This window comes from Cheilinus undulatus, linkage group 20 (genome assembly GCF_018320785.1).
Source record: "Cheilinus undulatus linkage group 20, ASM1832078v1, whole genome shotgun sequence".
In the NCBI taxonomy this organism is placed as follows: Eukaryota; Metazoa; Chordata; class Actinopteri; order Labriformes; family Labridae; genus Cheilinus; species Cheilinus undulatus.
This window is the reverse complement of record NC_054884.1, coordinates 14060932-14079544: the sequence shown is the minus strand read 5'-3', so window position 1 is coordinate 14079544 and position 18613 is coordinate 14060932. Positions and strand designations below refer to the sequence as shown.

The 18613-nt window shown below is 38.1% G+C and overlaps 1 protein-coding gene across 19 annotated transcripts in view; it reads right to left on the bottom strand.

Annotated features, from left to right (window-relative positions):
- Positions 1–18613, bottom strand: part of mrtfab (myocardin related transcription factor Ab) — a 72141-nt gene that overhangs the window by 12516 nt on the left and 41012 nt on the right. For 18 of the 19 annotated variants that reach the window (XM_041816609.1, XM_041816610.1, XM_041816607.1 and 15 more), the window contains 4 exons: positions 12384–12449; positions 6768–6823; positions 3247–3322; positions 2232–2390 (listed from right to left, as the gene is read on the bottom strand). In XM_041816609.1, coding sequence (XP_041672543.1) covers positions 2232–2390; positions 3247–3322; positions 6768–6823; positions 12384–12449 — 357 coding nt within the window. Of the gene's footprint in view, positions 1–2231; positions 2391–3246; positions 3323–6767; positions 6824–12383; positions 12450–12581; positions 12709–18613 lie in introns of those variants that run through there. The other variant, XM_041816622.1, reaches the window with a different exon arrangement.

Here is an 18613-nt window from a genome sequence, read left to right as displayed (position 1 = left end):
TGTAACATTTGCTGTGTAATCTGTGCTTCCCATCGTTACTGGGTGCAGAAAGTTAACTCACTCAAGTTATGTCACAAACTTGCATACACATAAACCAATAAAAACATAATGTTTTTGTTAGATATATTTTTGGGCTTTTTTAATGCCTTTTTCCAAAGATGACATTGGATAGAGTTGGAATTGGGGATAAGAGAGATCAGCAAACGGTGGCCAGGTGAGCTGTGATCAGCAAACAATGCGACTTGTGCCACTGACAGTTCCCAATGTCTGTCAAACATAGAAAATAGACAAATCTGGAGTGCAAACTATTGTGAGAGAAAATGCTAAATTATGACATGTTTTTGCTGTGTAGTGCACACTCCTTCCAGCTGGCTGTCCAACTCAGGCAAGTTTGTAGTGCGTGACATTCTTGGATGTCGCTGAAATCCACTGAAAAATAGTGGGACATTTTCATTTTCCTGTTTCTTTCTCAAGGCAGCATGGTTGTACAGGTCCAGTTGGGAGAGAAGCCAAAAAGACTGTTACTAACATATGTGGCGATATACATATAAAGAAATTAAGCAGTCATTTACTTCAGGCTAAAGAAGCTATGCCAATGTTTTTTTTTTAATATATCAAGTATCTTTCTATGTGAAAAAAAGTTGTATTGTACATTTTAACGGTTGAATTTATCCCCTCTAAAGTAATCAACAACAGAATTACACTTTTGTTCAACAATAAAAAATACCATCCCTGGTCTATTTGATGAAGTTATAAAAATCAAAATCATACAATAAGCAGTTAATGAAAAACAATCGTTATCGTCCATAATGTTCTAATAAACATCAGCCTTGATTTTCACAAATGTTGTATTGCTACAAGAACTGTTTTAAAACAGCACAGAGACCTCTGAAAGATGCCAAGGTGAACTCACCTATTTCTGTATAAAGCTGCTTTATTTTAAAGGCAAAGGTATGATGCTAAATCACGGAGAAAGACTGGTTCTACATAAATTCTTGATAAGATGGTAGCTACAAAACCATTGCAATGATTGGTAAGTCATCTGTTACAAAGGTTAAAAAAACACAGAGGTAAAGTGATCTCTCCACCAGCATATTAGCTCCAAACAATGGCATCCACAGCTCCTCTGCTTCCAGAGTCAGGGCTGTGTACAATCTCCAGATATTTTTCCAGCGTGCACTCAGACTTGAGAGTAAGCAGACAAGGAGGACATGTTTACTCACTTTTCTAAACTGTAACAGGACAGAGCTTCACCTCTATGTGAGGGAGATAAATTCACTGTGCTTTAGTCTGAATAAGCTTTGAATGTTGTGGTATGTGTTTACAAGTCCCACTGAAAGATTCAGTGTGTGTTAGCAAGTGTGCATTCCTGTGCCTGACTGTGGGTATGAATGTGAAATGTGTCAATCATTTAAGACCAGATTGTCTTATTACCAATATTTTTTCTTTTTAGATTTATTTTTGGGCCTTTTCATGCCTTTATTTGATAGAGGAAGGACAGTGGATGGATTCGGAAACAGGGAAGAGAATGGGGAGAGACATGCAGTAAAGGGCCACAGGCCGGATTTGAACCCGAGCCGCCTGCGTACATGGGTAGTGCCTTAAACCACTCGACCATCTGTGCTCCCTACCAATATTTTAAATATTCTATGCAAAGAAAGGTGGCCTCAGGAAAAAATCAGAGAACAAAACAAGAAAATTGGTGGCAGTTAATGATTTATAGGTGATTAAACAACAACTCTCATACAACTCTCTAAGCTGCTCCATGCGTGCATGGTTCGCTATAAAAATATCTGCCTTGCCTATATCTACATCTACATCAATGCATTGTTAGTTGGTATTGAATTATCTGAGCTCATATTTTATGTTTAAATTTGTGTTTGAGTATCTAAAAGTGCTTTGACCATGCTTCACGGTGTTTACATGTTTATTGAGTTAGTGTGTTCATTTATAGTCCATCTTTACTAGAGCAACTGTAAGTTCTTCTTAAATGCTGTCATGTTTCTCAGCTTTATGGTGATTCATTTTGCAGGTCTGCTCCTTTTTTTGACTCTGATGAAGACGCAGTGTGCATCGAAACGTTAGTCCTCTGCATCTGATTAAACGTCATCAAGTGATTCGTGTGCTCCAGTTTCTTCATTGGGTTTACCTGGTTTAACCATTGAAAGATGTGAGGGTGTTTGAATGATAAAATCTGTGTCTTTTATGTGTTTGTGGAGGTGTAAAGTTACCCAGTGGTGAGTGCACAGGGCAAGCGACAGACAGGATGTTCTTGTGAACCAGCTCGATAGGACCTGGTCTGTGGGAGATCTTGTCGTTGAGGTCGTCGGCTAGTCGTGCTCTCTTCAGCTGCAGCTGTTTGGCCTGTAGGGAGGGCTCGGCGGATGTCTCTGTGGAGGATAGACAGGACTGATTCAAACACAAATCCATTCATCAAGGGGTTTATGCAGACAGAAAACAAAAATAAACATCCCAAGTTAAGTGGTTCACAAACATGTGATGTGTAAAAATACATAATCTAGATCCATATAAAACAGTAAGTTAGATTGCTGATGATCATGGATGTGATGTTTAAAACTCTTTTGCAGTATTTTGTTTGGATTTTAGCTCAATTTCAATCAAAGTGAAATCAAACAAAGCAATGCCAATTTTAGTAACACCAACCAGAAAAACAAATAAAGCAGACATGAATAACTCCACAATAAGATCTAAACTGAAAACCTTCCTTATCAGTGTTATTTAAAAGCAATCACAGTGTTGGATTTAAAGCCTTCAATTCACTCTATAAGAAATTAAAAGCAGTTACAGTTCATCTCAATTCCTGTATAAATATGGACAAAAACAACAACTTGCAACTTTGTTGAGAGCCTTGGATCTCAACTGGTGGGTTGGGACCAGAAAGTGCGTCACAAAGTTATGTTAGTGTGCCTGGAAAAAGATACGCAGCAAAAAGTCTATGAAGTGCTTTAATTAGGAGAAAATGGCTCCATCTCTTTGTTCCTCTACATTTTCTGTTTCATCTTAAGTCTAAACCACCACATTAAAAACCATTTGGTTATGACTGAAAATTTCCAGGAATTTCAGGGGTTGGTTGTGGGTCCTAAGTACAGACCTGATGACAACCACTGGTTTAAGGGAAGGTTGCTTTCCAAATGTAGTTTCATTAATTTCAGGTTACTTTTTGATATTAACAAAGGTTGCTTTTTTGCATCAGAAAAGGGACGTGACTTGTAGGTACAAACTCACCCTCCAAAATGTGCATCCTGACAAGTTCAGAGCGCTCAGGTCGACTCCGAATCTTCCTCTTCAGATAATCCTCAGTCTGGGATAAAAAAAATTTGTGGAAACTAGTTAAAACATGTGAAAAATAGGCAGGGTTGGGATAAAAATTCTATACACAAAAATACAGAATCAATACACAGACAGCAATTCCTTAACTTCAGAAATTGTTAGGCCAAAAACACCATTACGAACCAAACTATTTGATTTTGTTTAGTTTAAAAGATAAAAACGGTTTCCCTTTTTCATAGATGTTGAAGAAAAAAGTTTATAAAAACAACAAAACTACCAATTAGTGCTAATAAGCCTCCATGATGTGAAAGAACAGAGGTGGATCATGCTACAATATAGCAAGCGTTCCTAAACTTTTCAGCCTGTGATCTGCCAAATAACACCTCCAGAAACCGGGACCCCTACCATCCATGGAGGTGGTCAAAGCGCATGATGTTGCACAAAGCATCATATACAAATTTTCATTTCAGGAAATATTTGTGCATATAACTTACATTTAGACCAGGGTATATATATAGAAAATCTGACTTCAGATTTAATGTTTTTCAAAACCCTTGATTAGACCCTCTTTTTACAGTTTAAGTACTGTTGCATCTTTAATTTTTAACCAGTTACATTAACAACACAATAGTGTAAATGTTTTGTGCTGATAGTGAGTCAAAAACATGACAAAAAAAAGCAAATGCCAGCAGTAATTTCAGTGAGGAAATAAAGCATTCATGGAGCATTTTGAGATTAAACAATGAGAAAAGAGATCCTGATACTATAAAGTAGACAAATTTTTTACTAAAGTGGCCTTAAACGACAAACTAGATCTACCCATTCACAAGCTCTGTGGTTAAAACTACTAAAACTTGAATGATAACAAAAAAATGCAAGGTATGATTGCCAATTTCAGGATACTTACAATCTTTAATTCTGATTTTAAAGCACTGATGTAACAATGATCACTCTACAGATGCAGATTGGCAGCCATAACTCACAATATTTGAATTGTATTCTTTTCTGAGAAGAATGCAGGCCAGATTTAGTGGAGTTCAAAAAACTAACTCAAAATTAAAACAATCACCAAAAAAAAGGAAGCCCAGAAAAGGCAAGCTAAAACCTCTTTGATAAACAGGCTATATAAATTTAAAAATAAATAAAATTGAAAATTCAAAATCACATGGTCTTGGATTTAAAACTTTTTAAAGCCTTTATTTTGGCTGAAATATTTTTTTCAACTTTTAATATTTTTTAGGACCTTGCAGACACCCCCTTAGGCACAAATCCTACTTTATAAATATGGGTTTATTTTAAATTATAATCATTTTAAGAATATTTTCACAATAAAAGAGAAAAATTTACCACTTTACATCATTTAGACATTTTCTTCTGTTTTTTGGAAAGCATCCCGCGTCACGTAACCCCCAGGGGTCCCTGCCCCTACTTCGAGAACCACTGCAATGAAGCCCAACATTGCTGTCTGCAACATGAGCTTTTCAAAACATTGTCAGTCCAAGTTTAGGTCCGTCTCAAATATGACAAAAACCCCTTGAAGCATTCTTAAAATTCAGTGGTCTCAAGATTGACAGTGACCTTGATATAAATTAGTACTTCCAGAGAGTGTTCAGTTTATCCTTAGACTGGAAATAAGTGAAAAGATAGAAGAAAATCTCATAAATCATCCTTGATATACCAAGTTCACATGTAAGGGAGAAGCATGAGGCCCAAAAACCTTTGCTTTAACCCTGAAAATTTACTCAGATCATTCTAGACTCGGAGTCATCACAGGGACAGTTTGAAAAAAAAATCTGTCTTTTTTAAGCATCATAACTGTACTTCATCGTGTACCAAATCATTATGCAAATGATATTTTTCTCTTATTTTCCAAAATATTAATGCAAATAACAGAATATTTTTCAAGTCATCAGCCGTTAAAGCATAATTCAAATGTTTTTGAAAAAACTTCATAATGATAAAAGTTATTTAAAAAAAATAAAAACCTCAAAATGCACTGTTTCACATTATTATGCACAACAAAGTTTTAAAACATTTTATAGGTTTTAAAGAACTGAAAATGGTACATTAGTTGAATGTGCAGCATTAGGAGGTCATATTTACTGAAATCAAAAGCTATTTCAATCAAAAAAAACATCTTAACAAGTTACATGTCAACAAAGGACCTCTTCTTTGATATCACCTTCACAATTCTTGCATCCATTGAACTTGTGAGTTTTTGGAGAGTTTCTGCTGGAATTCCTTTGCAAGATGTCAGAATAGACTCGCAGAGCTGCAGTTTTGATGTAAACTGCCTCCCACCCTCATAGATCTTTTGCTTGAGGATGCTCCAAAGGTTCTCAGTAGGGTTGAGGTCAGGGGAGGATAGGGGCCACACCATGAGTTTCTCTCCTTCTATGCCCATAGCAGCCAATGACACAGAGGGATTCTTTGCAGCATGAGATGGTGCATTGTCATGCATGAAGATAATTTTGCTACAGAGGGCACGGTTCTTCTTATTGAACCATGGAAGAAAGTGGTCAGTCAGAAACTCTATATACTTTCCCAAGGTCATTTACCAGCTCTCTCCTCATGAATCCGGCCCAGAACACGACTCCGCCACATCCTTGCTGATGTCACAGCCTTGTTAGGACATGGTGGCCATCCACCAACCATCCACTACTCCTCCATCTGGACCATCCAGGGTTGCACAGCACTCATTAGTCAACAAAACTGTTTAAAAATAAGTCTTCATGTATTTCTGGGTGCACTGCAACCATTTCTGCTTGTGAACACTGGATAGGGCGGCCGAATAGTAGGTTTATACACGACCACAAGCGCCTGCAGAATCCTACACCTTGATGTTCATGGGACTAGAGAGGCACCAGCAGCTTCAAAGACCTGTTTGTTGCTTTGTAATGGCATTTTAGCAGCTGCTCTCTTAATCTGATGAATTTGTCTGGCAGAAACTTTGCTCATTATGCATTTATCTGCATGAACCCGTCTGTGCTCTTAATCAGCCACAAATTACTTCACGTACGATGATCATGTCTAATTTTTCATGAATTATCTAATGTTTTCAGTCCTTGTTCAAGGCATTACACTATTCGACACTTTCAACAGCAAGGAGATCCTTTTCTTTCCCATATTGCTGAAACCTGTGGCCTGCTTAATAATGTGGTACATCCTTCTTAAGTAGTTTTGTTTTAATTGGGCTCACCTGGAAAACTAATTATCACAGGTGTCTGAGATTGATTTCAGTGATCCAGAGAGCCCTGAGACACAATACCATCCATGAGTTTAATTGAAAAACAAAAATTTGAATGTTTATGACACTAAAATCCAATTTGCATAATTATTTGGAACACGGTGTAGAGTGTATGCTGACAGCAGAATGGCGCTTTATGATATGAGATGGTTGCATAAATGTAACCACAAAGCTTTCAGAAGGTGTACCCAATCAGAGAGGAGGAACCCACTGCACTGAAGACACTCACCCTTGCTCGCTCCAGACTCCTCCGCTGTTCGTGAAAGGCTGCCGGGCTCTTCAGTGCTGCAGGAGAAGAGGGAGAGATATAGTCAGCTCGCACAGACTGATGGGAGTTGTGATGCTCCTTTCAGCTGGTGACAATGTGAGAACAGATACAGATATAGAGGAAGACAGACTCAAAGCAGAAGTGGCAGCAGGATGTGAGGGTCAGGGGTGCGATTCTGAACCACACAACGTGATGACAGATTAGGGGGCCGATAGGACGCTGCAGCCCGCTGTGTGTGCAGGAACAAAGCAGACTTTCTCTGCAGTAAAAGCCACCTCAGTTATTATCCTGTAACTGCATTAGATAACTTTGGCTTCTTATCCTGCAGCTGCTATTGTTGTCTTCAGTGGGGTTTCAACAGCAGAGCAACTGGGGTTTTGCTGGTCGAGCCATTAGGTGCCCCACAAACAGAAGCTATAAGTCCTCCAAGCAGGTGGCTGGATTTAGGTCTAACCTGTGATTTCCTTCTCTGTCCACTGTCCTTTCGTTTAAAACGGAATAAAAAAGCTCAAATCTAAATAGAAAACAGTGGAGAGTGCAGGAAGAGGTGAACTGTGGTCAGTGGTGGATGTTTAGTAACTATAGTTCAGGTTAAGTTTAGTTGTACAACCACACAGAGCCACAAAACTATAATAGTAACCAAAGCTTGGATAAACCTGCACTCAGCAGTTTAATTAGTCTAATTTTCGCCAAACTGCATTCTGGAAGCTCAGATTGCAACTTCAGATTGTAAACATGTATTTTCCCTCTTAGTCTGAACATAAAATAAAAGATTCTTAAGCCCTCTGTACTCCAACACGTGCTTCTTTATCGTTTTGTGCTTTTTTTTTTAAATAGAAACCCTTACTTGTGTGTACAGACTTTCAAGCTGCATTCAAAAATATGCAGCCAACTGCAGGGACGGCATGTTTGAGGAATGATGGTTACTGGGAGTCTGACAGACATCAATTCTTGATGAGCAGTAGTCTGGATCGGGTCGTTAAAAAAGAACAAAAAAGACAGAGGAGAGAGGGGACTGATGGACAACTGCAGCACACAAGAAATCTAAATTCCTCCCCGCACTCAGCCACGCCAGTCCTCAGTGTATCGGGTGCATGGGTGGAGGTGTGAATGTCGATGGTTTTGTATGTGAGAGGATACACATATGTACATGTATCGACAAAGTCACTTAGAGGCCAGATCCTGTATCTAACTGGACTTAGCGAAAGTAAAAGTGTGCATAACTGTTACAAAAATGGTAAATTTACTGGTTAAAACCCTTTAAAATAATTTGATTTATTCTGTCTATTAATATAGGTACAGTGCAGTGTTATTTATCAGTGTTTTGACGGAATTTACACTTCTTTTAAAAGAGTTTAGTAGATCTTGTGCTTGTTTGAATAGATTTAAGTTTGTCAATACAAATTAAGAGTTTTTCTTTGTAATTTAAATAGTCACTATTATGGGCTGCAATCTAAAATTACAATTAAACCAAATCAAGAATTGCTAACTTTTTTAAAATCTAGATTTAGACTCTACAAACCCAGTCTTTTGCTAAACCAAAACAAAACATAAGAACTTTGACTGTTAAAGGGTAAGTTTAGAAACCGATACCAACAGCACTGTTCTCTGTCTTTAAGGAAGGATACTGAGAGGATGCTGGCAGTTACGATGATGCAACCCAGCAAATGCACGATTGGTCAAGAGCTGGTGAAATCCCTCCTGTAGGTGAAGGAGTGTGGACATGCTGGCTGCAGCAGGGTGTCCACTGTATGTGTGCCTCAGATGACTGGGTGGGTGGGGGTGGGAGGCATTCCTCGTGTCACAACCCCCTCCTCTGACATTCAGAGAGGAAGACCCGCATACCAGCTGTGATATAACCGGCCGTAAAGATCTCAACAGGACAGACAACTGCTCAGCTGGGCTTAAAACTTTCATCTGAAACTAATAATGGGAGGAAATATAGAACTCCAGCAACTCTTAAGTATAAAGTTATTCTCTGAACAAGTGTTGTTGGAGCTTTCTGTTTCTTTCAGGACTTGGTTTCTCCTCCATGCACCTTGGCAGCTGGTGAACTTGTGCCAGAAATACTTCAGCTCTACAAGTAATGGAAGAGAAACTACTGTTGCTCAGTTTGTTTGATTTATGACACTTAAATTCTGCTTTTACTGAGAATGAAATATGAAGGCAGGTACGAATGAAAGGTTCTGTCAAACTCTGAGAGCTGCTTGTTTAGGCATATGAATATAAATGCCTCTCAAGTCTCCATCAGTCAACTACCAAAAAATGAGCTGAGCTATTTTGATGGCCCTGAGTCCCTTTAATTATTTAGTTTGTATGTTAATAAAACCAGTGCCTCTGCTGAGCTCTAAATGGCATTTTATTATGTTTCAGTACATTCACATCGTAGTGCACCTCCAGACTAGACCACTCATTTTTACTTGTGACATTAGAATAAAAGTCAGAACAGAAGTGGAGAAAACAGAGCAGAGCGACAAGACATGGATCTTCTTCTTCACAGTTTCATTCGTTGACAACTTCAAATATATAAAAAGCTGATGGTTAAAGAGAAGCTAAAATGGTGTTTGTTTAATTACAGTACAGTAAGATTACCATGATAAAAATACAAGAATATTGAAACCTGCTTTGATAACCAGAGCAACAAAATTAGAAGTCCTAAGCACCAAATATTGGCCACTTTTTTGATTTCAATGCTCACAAATTGCAAGCAAACTCACAAACACCATCTAGATTGTAAAATATGGTTCCTCTCTCAACGGTCTCTAACTTAACTGTATCTAACTTAAGACAAAGGAACCTTGTAATTGAGTTTTAATCTCTATTTTTACAAAGCCAACCTCGCTTGTGTTCTTGCTAGACTGTGGTTAGTCAAAATGAAGGAAGGAGTGTTGTGTGCAAAACTGGTGTGATAATTTGAAGCTGCAGCAGAAAACTGACCCTTCATCAGTTCCTAGCATCATCTTTGGCTGTGCAATATACTCAAAAGGACTTAAAATGTTATCATTACCTTTCAACAAGAGGAGTGCTAGTATGAACTAGCTGGGAAGGGTAAAAACAGAAAGGGAGATTCAGCAAGTTTTGTTTTTCTCTAGAGTGAAACCTATATATATTTTGAGGCCAATAACACAGACAGCAATTTGAAGGGGCAGCAATTCCTGTTTTCTCAAGAGGCTGGCTCATTTTTAAGGCAGCAGCATAGATAGCAATTTAAAGAGTAATGAAACTCAAAGACTACAATTTTCAGAAAACCTATGTAGAGTAAATATGGGGGGTTAGCAGTGTTTTTGATCTTTCAGGGTCCAAATTTGGACATTAAAGTAAAAAGTATTAAAATGATGCATCCTGTGCTACAAAAAAGCACAGCAACGGCCCTTCACAGGTTAAAACTCGGCTACTGCTATTCACTTTTTCAGGTGGCAGGTGGTGCCAGCTTTTATCACCACAGTGCTCAACAGTGACCCCCCACTTTTTTCATCACCTTTAACTGTGGTAATAGCAGCCAACAGCCAAAACTCACAGGTAACAGCAGGGTCCACCAATCAGAGAATTCGCTGTAACACTCAAGGACTGTGGGTAGTGTAGCTCTTTTACCAGAGATCACAAATAAGCAATGTTTTACATATGAACCTTAGTCTTCTACAGGTGTATAAATCAATGTTTCACAATTTGAGTATCCTGTAATAGAAAATAACCATTAAATTCAGTGGCAGCAGCTGACTGCAGAAGTTAGTAGGTAACAGTATGTTCCACCAATCAGAGATTTTGCTTTAACAGTCTAGGACAAAAACAAAACAGGGATGATAAAACATAAGTTTGTTTCTTCTATAGGAGCATATATCATCACTTAACACTCAGGTAGATCATGGTAAGCCTACTTTGGATGGTTGTGATGAAAAACGCATATGCTACAAACCTGAAGTATTAGAGGGGTGGTACAGCAAGGCAAAGTAAAGTCAATGCACTGCTACCAAAGTGTGGCCCAATTTGAGAGAGGATTTTGCAATTTAACATTGGGAAAGTAATCTAATTGTGATTATTTTTCCCAAATAGCGATTTAATATACGGTTATTTTAAGTTCCTAATCTAATGCGTTATTCAACAAACACAAGCAATAAATCATTCTTTGTGATAAGAAGCATAATATTAGATAAACTGAACTAGGGATAAACAATTTAAAAAGGAAATTCTAATTGTGGCCCATAAGGCAAATTTGTCATCAATTGCTTTATTAAAGGGGATGATAATTTCTTTATTTTTGTTTTGAATAAGAAAAACAGGAAGATTTTTGTAAAAAAAAAAAAAAAAAAAAAATCTCAAAAGAAACTTTAAATATGGCACTGTCTGCAATTTGAATACAGCATCAGGACATACTGTGATTTAATCTAATGTGCAATTAATTACCCAGGCCTAAGTGGGATAACATTGAATCTACACCAGACATCTTAACTATTAGAATAAAAAAGAAAATATGAGGATTAAGCCAATGCACAGGTTGCAATTTGAGAGGCCAATTTTACAAGTTTATCATTCAGGGTCTTCAGTAATAGTAGTGTTAGTGTAAAACATCTGGAAATGTTTGAAATTCTATGGAAATGCAGCAATTTTTCTTCTTCTCTTGAATCTGGTGGATCTATTCATTTTCCATCAGTAACATGGACACTAATTTGAAAAGCCTGTACTGACCTATTAATGCACACATAATGGTCAAACTGTAGCTTCTTCATCTGTCAAAGGGTTATTAATGAGGCACTAACAGACATAATTTTCATTACACTTCATCTTTAGAAATAAAAAGTCTAACTTGCAAAACTGAGGATCTTCTAAAATATTCTGAGTTTCTCTGTTTTCCATTTTATAATCGTGAGATCATTTTCAACTCAATGACCAACTTTAGTTCCATATTTACTGTATGAGGCTGACTTTTTCTTTATAGAAAGAGCCGTCTTGAAAAAGCCTTACATTTACAGCTCATAAGTATGCTCTGAGCAGAAACAGAGCAAATTCTAAAAATGCTATCTCCCCTTCTTGTGATCTGCGGAACTGTGAAACAGGAAGTGGATACACATGAAGAGGAAGCTGCCCTATTTGATAACATAAAGTGTTGCAAAGTCTCCACTGAATTTGACACATCCAGAACACACTCACACAGATAACATACACAGATGATGGTATTTTAAGCTGAAGCAAGCTTTGTATAGTTTTGGTACCTGATGATATTTCTGGTTTCACTTAAGAGAGAAAACAGAATTACAAACATATTCTGTGTAGCAGACAAGGTTAACCGGTCTTGTATAGCAAAGACTCCCTCTTCAAACTGTCATTTAAAAAAAAAAAAAAAAAAAAAAAAAAAGAATAAAGCAGAAAACGTATAAACTAAACACAATCTAAAGGCGAGACTGAGTTTGTCTGTTTTCTGATGTATTCATTGAACATGTGCATCACTGACTGTAGGTGGAACAAAGTTCTGTGAAGTAAAGGTTCAGTTGAAACTAATCCTGCTGATAACGCATGGTACAGGTTTGCAGAAAAGAGCATATTTGAACACCTGAGTATCGCACACTTGAAGCAGATACTTACGTGGCATGATCCCTTGGCTGACCAGTTCCTCTCGTGTGCGTCTCTGCAGGAGTTTGAGCTGGAGGACTGCATGGAGACAGAGGAGGAGAGGAGAAGGAGGAGGGGAGAGACGGAAGAGAGGAGAGTCAGAGACAGCCGGTGAGAAAAAGAAACTGCTGTGATGGAGCTCTGAGCTCTTAAAGCTTCTTTATCATCTACCAGTCAGCAGTATGTCTGCCACGTTGGATCAGTATCCTCACAATGAAACAGAGATGCGTCCTCCTATTTCCCCGTTGTTCGATGCGATTTTTGAAGCAACAAAGGAGGCGGGTACAAGAAGGGCGTACAGCTTACTACACACTTCCTGTTTCTGGCCTTTTTTGAATTCTGTGTACCAAGTGAGTACAAATGTGTGAGAAAAAAAAAAAATGAACGGTCCAACAGTGGAGCAAGAGAGAGAAAGACAGACAGCAAGCTTAGACAGAAAAGATGAGAGAAACAAGCAGAAGAGGAACGATTTGAATGTTAGGTGAAACATTACCGGCCTCGTTCTCAGAGTAGGTGAGAAAAAAAGTGTGTATGGGCTGATTGCTCCGTCATTTCAAAACAGGAAGTGCTTGTTACATAACGAAGAGGCTGGACAGAGGAAAAAAATAAGAGAGTTTTAAGGAACACAGAACAGGACATAAGATGATGTCTAAACTTTCTCAGCAGTAAATTTCGTTTTTTTTTGTGAACCAGTTGCACTTTTAGGAGTTAAATCAAGACTTTGAGTCCTGATCATAATTTAACGTCACATTTTTACAAAAAAAGTAGGCTTTTTATAACAATTTTTTTAATGTTTAATGGAAATCAGACGACACTGATACCTGCAGTGATATCAAAGCAACAAAACCAAAGTTTTAGGCACCCAAAAGTGGGTTATTTCTTGCTTTTAATAATCAAAAATGGCAGGCTAACTCCTGCACACTGTCAGTGATGCAAATGCTTTTTTGCAATTTAGACAGGTGCAGAACTTTGCTTGCAGTTTTGATGGATTATTTTCTCTCCTATACATCTGTCTTAAGAGACAGCTGTAGCTTTCAAAAGTTTTATTACTTCTAATGCTATCAATCCTTAAAATATACCATGAGGTGTCATTTCAAACACATGGCATCAAAAAGTATGTTTAAAAAAATCTTGCTCAGATAAAGTGATAGTAAAAATGCACGCTTTTCTTATACTAAGACAACATGAAACAATCTTCTGGCACAAGTTCAGGATTATTTCTTGTTTTCAATGATCAAAAGGCATGTGCAACTGCTGAACAATGCCTGAAGTGCACAAATACATTGACAACCTTTCAGGGCTAATGTACTGGTGTGATGTTAGTAGTGTTATAGTACTCGAGAACAGTCTTGGTCTCGAGACCACGTTTTGAATGTTTTAGTCTTGTCTTGGAATCAGGAGCATTTTGCTCGGTCTCATCTCGGTTCTGGATTTAGGATTTTTCATCAAGACTGGTCAAGACCACCACTGGCGTGCTAATCTTCGACGTTATAATGGGATAATAAAACAGCTGCTGTTAGGTCACTGGTAGCTTTGTCTACTTGGAAATCTAATCAAGTGCCTAATGTGTCAGAGACCTGCAGATCTAAGATCTTAACAAACCAGTCCATCTTATTTGCAGTCAGAAATACCTCTTAACAATTATTTTAGACCTCATTCACCTGACAAATCTAGATAAATGTCTAATTTTCAGATATTTAAAACAATTCTGGACTTGACAGTTAGTTTTTAATACACACAAGGACTTATTTTTGGCAGGAAGTTAGGTGATCAAATTTGCTAAGATTTGAGATTTCTACAATCTGATGCTTTTAAAACAGAGTTGCTTACAGCTCATTTTTTGCTGTCAAATGTATTTAAAAGCAAACTAAAACTAAAGAGAAAGTGCTCTACTGCTGTTAAACCTTGTGATGATTTTTTAAATTGATTTTTTTGTTCTTGTCTCAGTCTCCACTGGTCCCAGTCTCGAATTCCAAAAGTTTTGGTCTCAGTGCACTCTGGTCTCGGGCATGTCTTGGACTCGTATGGTGTTGTCTTGACTACAACACTATGGTGTAGATTGAGCGCTTTTTAGCTAGCAGCAGTTTATATAGAAAATATAACTGATGATAAAATAATCTGGTTTGACAGATTATGGCCTGGCCAATTATCACCCTCCACATTCTTACCTAATAAACATAACTTTATCCGATTGGCTAGATGTCACAAAGCATAAGCAATCAACACTAAAAGTCAGGGTGATGGTGTTCATCACTTCCTGTTTTACTGCTGCTTGGCCTGAGCCATCTAGTGTCATTAAAGCTCGCCCAAAATTGTTCAATTTACTTTATTTTATGATCAGTTTTCATTCACTGATAATTGATTGCTGCAATTTTTGATATGCGTAAGTTATCATCGAGCATTATCGCTCTCATAGGACTGATCTTCTAATTTGTTTGTATATCAGTTTCAAGTATTTGTTATCAGTTTTATGAACTGCTAACAAGTGTCAGTATTGGCTCTGAAAAATCAATATCAGGAAACATGGTACAGAAAGTATTAAAGTATTAAACATGTTGACCACCTTAAAACAGAGTGTATTATAATGGTTATATATGCGGCAACAGCCCCCAGTCTTTTAGGACTGATTTATAGATTTTCACTAGTTTACATGGCTCTAAAGGTTTTTTCTGGCTTGCATTACTCATTCTTTGTGGTTTTATAACACTTCACAGCCTTGAAACTCCTTGCTTCAACTATTCTGAATAAAAACTATCATGAGCTCAGCCTTTATTTTTTACTGTGCACCAAAACCAACACCTACACTCTGCCCAAGGCTAGTAGAGATGCAAAATCTGTCTAAAGCCTGCATTCAACCTGTTGCTTTACTTTAGTTCATCTTTTTCCTGTCCTTATTTGATTTCTCTTTTGTATTCGGTTTTCTTTAATTTCACATATTTTTGTTTTCTTAACACATATTCTTTTTGACGCTTTTAACATATTTGTTACTCTGAATTTTACCAATATGAAGCACTTTTAATTACTCTTTGCATGAATGCTACTTTATAAATAAACTCAGCTTGCCCTGGCTTACCTTGTGCCATTTAAAATTCATTCGACTGGTGGTTTTTCGAGCAAATCTTCAAGTCTGCATGTCACAATTTGTTTTGATGTTTCTTCATTTTATTGTAAAACATTTTAAGCCACTCCTTTTTTTTTATCATAGGTGTTGTATGAATATCAATTTATCACCAAAACTATTATTTAGGGATGTAACAGTATTTGTATTCTTCCCATTCATGGACCTAGTTACACAATAAATGCATCTGAATGGAGAAAAAAGGCAGTCCCACAAGGCAGTATCAACATCAGCAGTAACAGCAGTAAAACACACTAACTTGTTCCCCCATCTCTTTGGGACCAAAAAGTTAAGAAAATAATCACTGTGTGACAAAAAGTCTGTAAATTATTCACATTTCTACAAAATAGTCCTTACACCTTTGGGAATTTGAGTCATTATTCAAAGCAGTTTCTGTCTGCAGTGACACAGAGGGTCACATCACAGCCTCTCTGTGTCTCTTTCTCTTCATTAAGGCTCTCTCTCCTCCAGTTTCAGTGATTGTATATGATGCTCCCCAAGGCATGACATGACAACAGAACAACCTGCCATGGGTTGTCACAGCTAAGTCAAAAGGCATTGTAGGATACAAACAGACAATATGGCGGACAGGATTATCCGCTAACAGCAGGAACGATCAACAAATTGATTATAAATTTGATAAAGAGACGTTAAATTTCAGAGTTACTTGTGTGGCTTTAATCCTTAAAGACCCCGAAAAGTCACCCAAGTTCCAGCTCACTAAAAAATATTCTGTAAGAGCCATGAAGTTATAGATGACAACATCAGAACAGCACAACAGAAGGCTTTCAGAGGAGAAAAAGCAAGTGGCTATGATATATGGTTGAGAAGTTATTCAACTATGAATAGCATATATCTCTTCATGTTGTATACAACAATGCCAAGCTCATAGTGTTTAGGAAACCAAAAAGTATAAATCCAGGACATTATTTTGATAAATGAAGAACCGAACCTGCACCTAACCATGACCCAAAAACTGAGCTACAAACTAAACCATGACCTCCATGAACTGTTACAACCCTGCAACTATTTGCTGCTGTTTTATAATGACAATCAAAATAGGCTTGCTGGATCTTTCACTCAGCCACACAGACAACTACCCAGCCACACACACTAGCGACAATGACAAGAATGTACAGAGCAGCTACAGGTTGGTCACAGCAGACTCTGAGGTCCATCAGTAACTAATACCTCCCTTTACTTCCACTGTGCTTCCTGGCAACAGCCTGTTTCCATTTTAAAACTTAAAACTATTTTCACAGACATTCAGCTCAGCTTCACTCAGCTGAGACTCCTGGTCTAAACACACCAGCTGTCCCTGTTTAAGTGTGTATGTGAAGTGGAACACACCATGGAGGCGTCCCGAGCATTTCAGGCCGGCTACACAGCCAGCACCTGTTCCCTCTTGCTAACAGAGTGACATCATTGCTAGCAGCTAAGCTACCTAGCCGGTAAGCCGTCCTGTGTAGCTGCTGCTGTGCTATGGCTAACAATCCAGGCCTGGATAGGAACACTGCAAGTTCTACGAAATATCATCAGACCCTCTGAATCTAAATGTCATCCCTTGGCTCTGGATCCTCGCTGGCGGTCCAAGCTCCCCCTCTGTTTTATTTACAGTGAGTGTGCTCTACATCATGAAGGATCAGAGCAGCTCTAGAGACTCCCCTCTGGAAGCAATAACATGTCACTTTCACATTCAGAGAGGTAAACATAGAGAACTAAACACAGCCAGGCACGTTCATGTGTATGTCGCAGCGGTGCAGCAGCTAAAAGATTAATATTCCCTCAGAGCCAAACACACGGGCAAACACTTAAGAAACTCACGTGTTCCCTGAGCCCCCACACTCACACAGAAACACACTCTGACCGTGCAGCAGCAGAGACGGGGGTAAGATGCCGAGACACTTGGCACTTCCAGGGAAAAGGTTTATTCTGGGAGGGGGAATCTTACACTTTCCTTCGATCCAGGCCTCACATCTCCAAGCAAATAATAAAGTTAACTTTATTTATTCTCTCCTGCTCTTTTTCATTTTGAGTTGAAGTGAACTCAAAGTCCTTTTGTAAGCTGCTTATAAGGCAGCCACAGCGGCTTGTAGTGGCTGTTATCAGCGATTTATCAATCAGCTGAGTAAATGAGCAGAGACGCTGGCGTAGGAAGACTTTTAATGATGGTCTTAGCCATCTTAGTCCATTTTCTCTGTGGTTTGAAATGCAGAAGTCTCACACTGACGCCTAACACATTCAAGTGGAGGTGCTAGGTGTGAAAAGCTGCAGTGGCTGTAGGCTGATGTGGCGAAATATAATAAAACAAAATTTGCCGTTTATTCTTACCACTACAATCAAAGTAAGCTCTGCAGACATGCATAAAAACTGCAAACATCAAAAGTGTTGCAGTTTGGTTCATGAAATTAAGTTTTATCGGAAATGATTAAACAGACACTATAAAAACACTTTCAAAATGTTGTACTACTAACATGACTCCTCCAGAAATTCATTTCATACTGAAAATAAAATCACTGATGCTAATAGAGGGCTAGCTATTCATGTATTGGTGTATAAATATGACAAAGCCTTTATCTAATCTAGGTTAAAGGGACATTTATGGTTAATTTAAGAAAAGGATGAAAAGGCAGGGCAGTTTTATTGGGATACTAGGCCACCGCCAGATCAGGCCTCTGCAGTCATAAAAAGTTAGAACGAAAGAACACTGAGGAAGAGAGGGAGAGGCAGCAGCTTTAGGTACAGCCTTCAGCAGAGGAAAGAAAACAATGCTGTGTGAAAATCTGCTTGTTGTTTCAAGAACATTTTGTTGATTAATTTAAGCCTTTGATTTTTCTTTTTTTGTTAAAGGATGCCTTCTTTGTAACTTAGACAACCTGCTAGCCAAAGTGAAAGAGACATTCGATACAAAGTTAAATGCAGCAAAAGAGCAAAACAGATTCAGCTGCAGAATAGCTGCCCTAGCAGCAGACTGCATGGCTTTATCAAAAAATGAATTTAAAGCTGAAGTGGGGAGTTTTAAGTTGGTAATGAAACTGACAGAAATAAGCACTGGTTCCCTTTTCATGACCCCCTATAGCACACC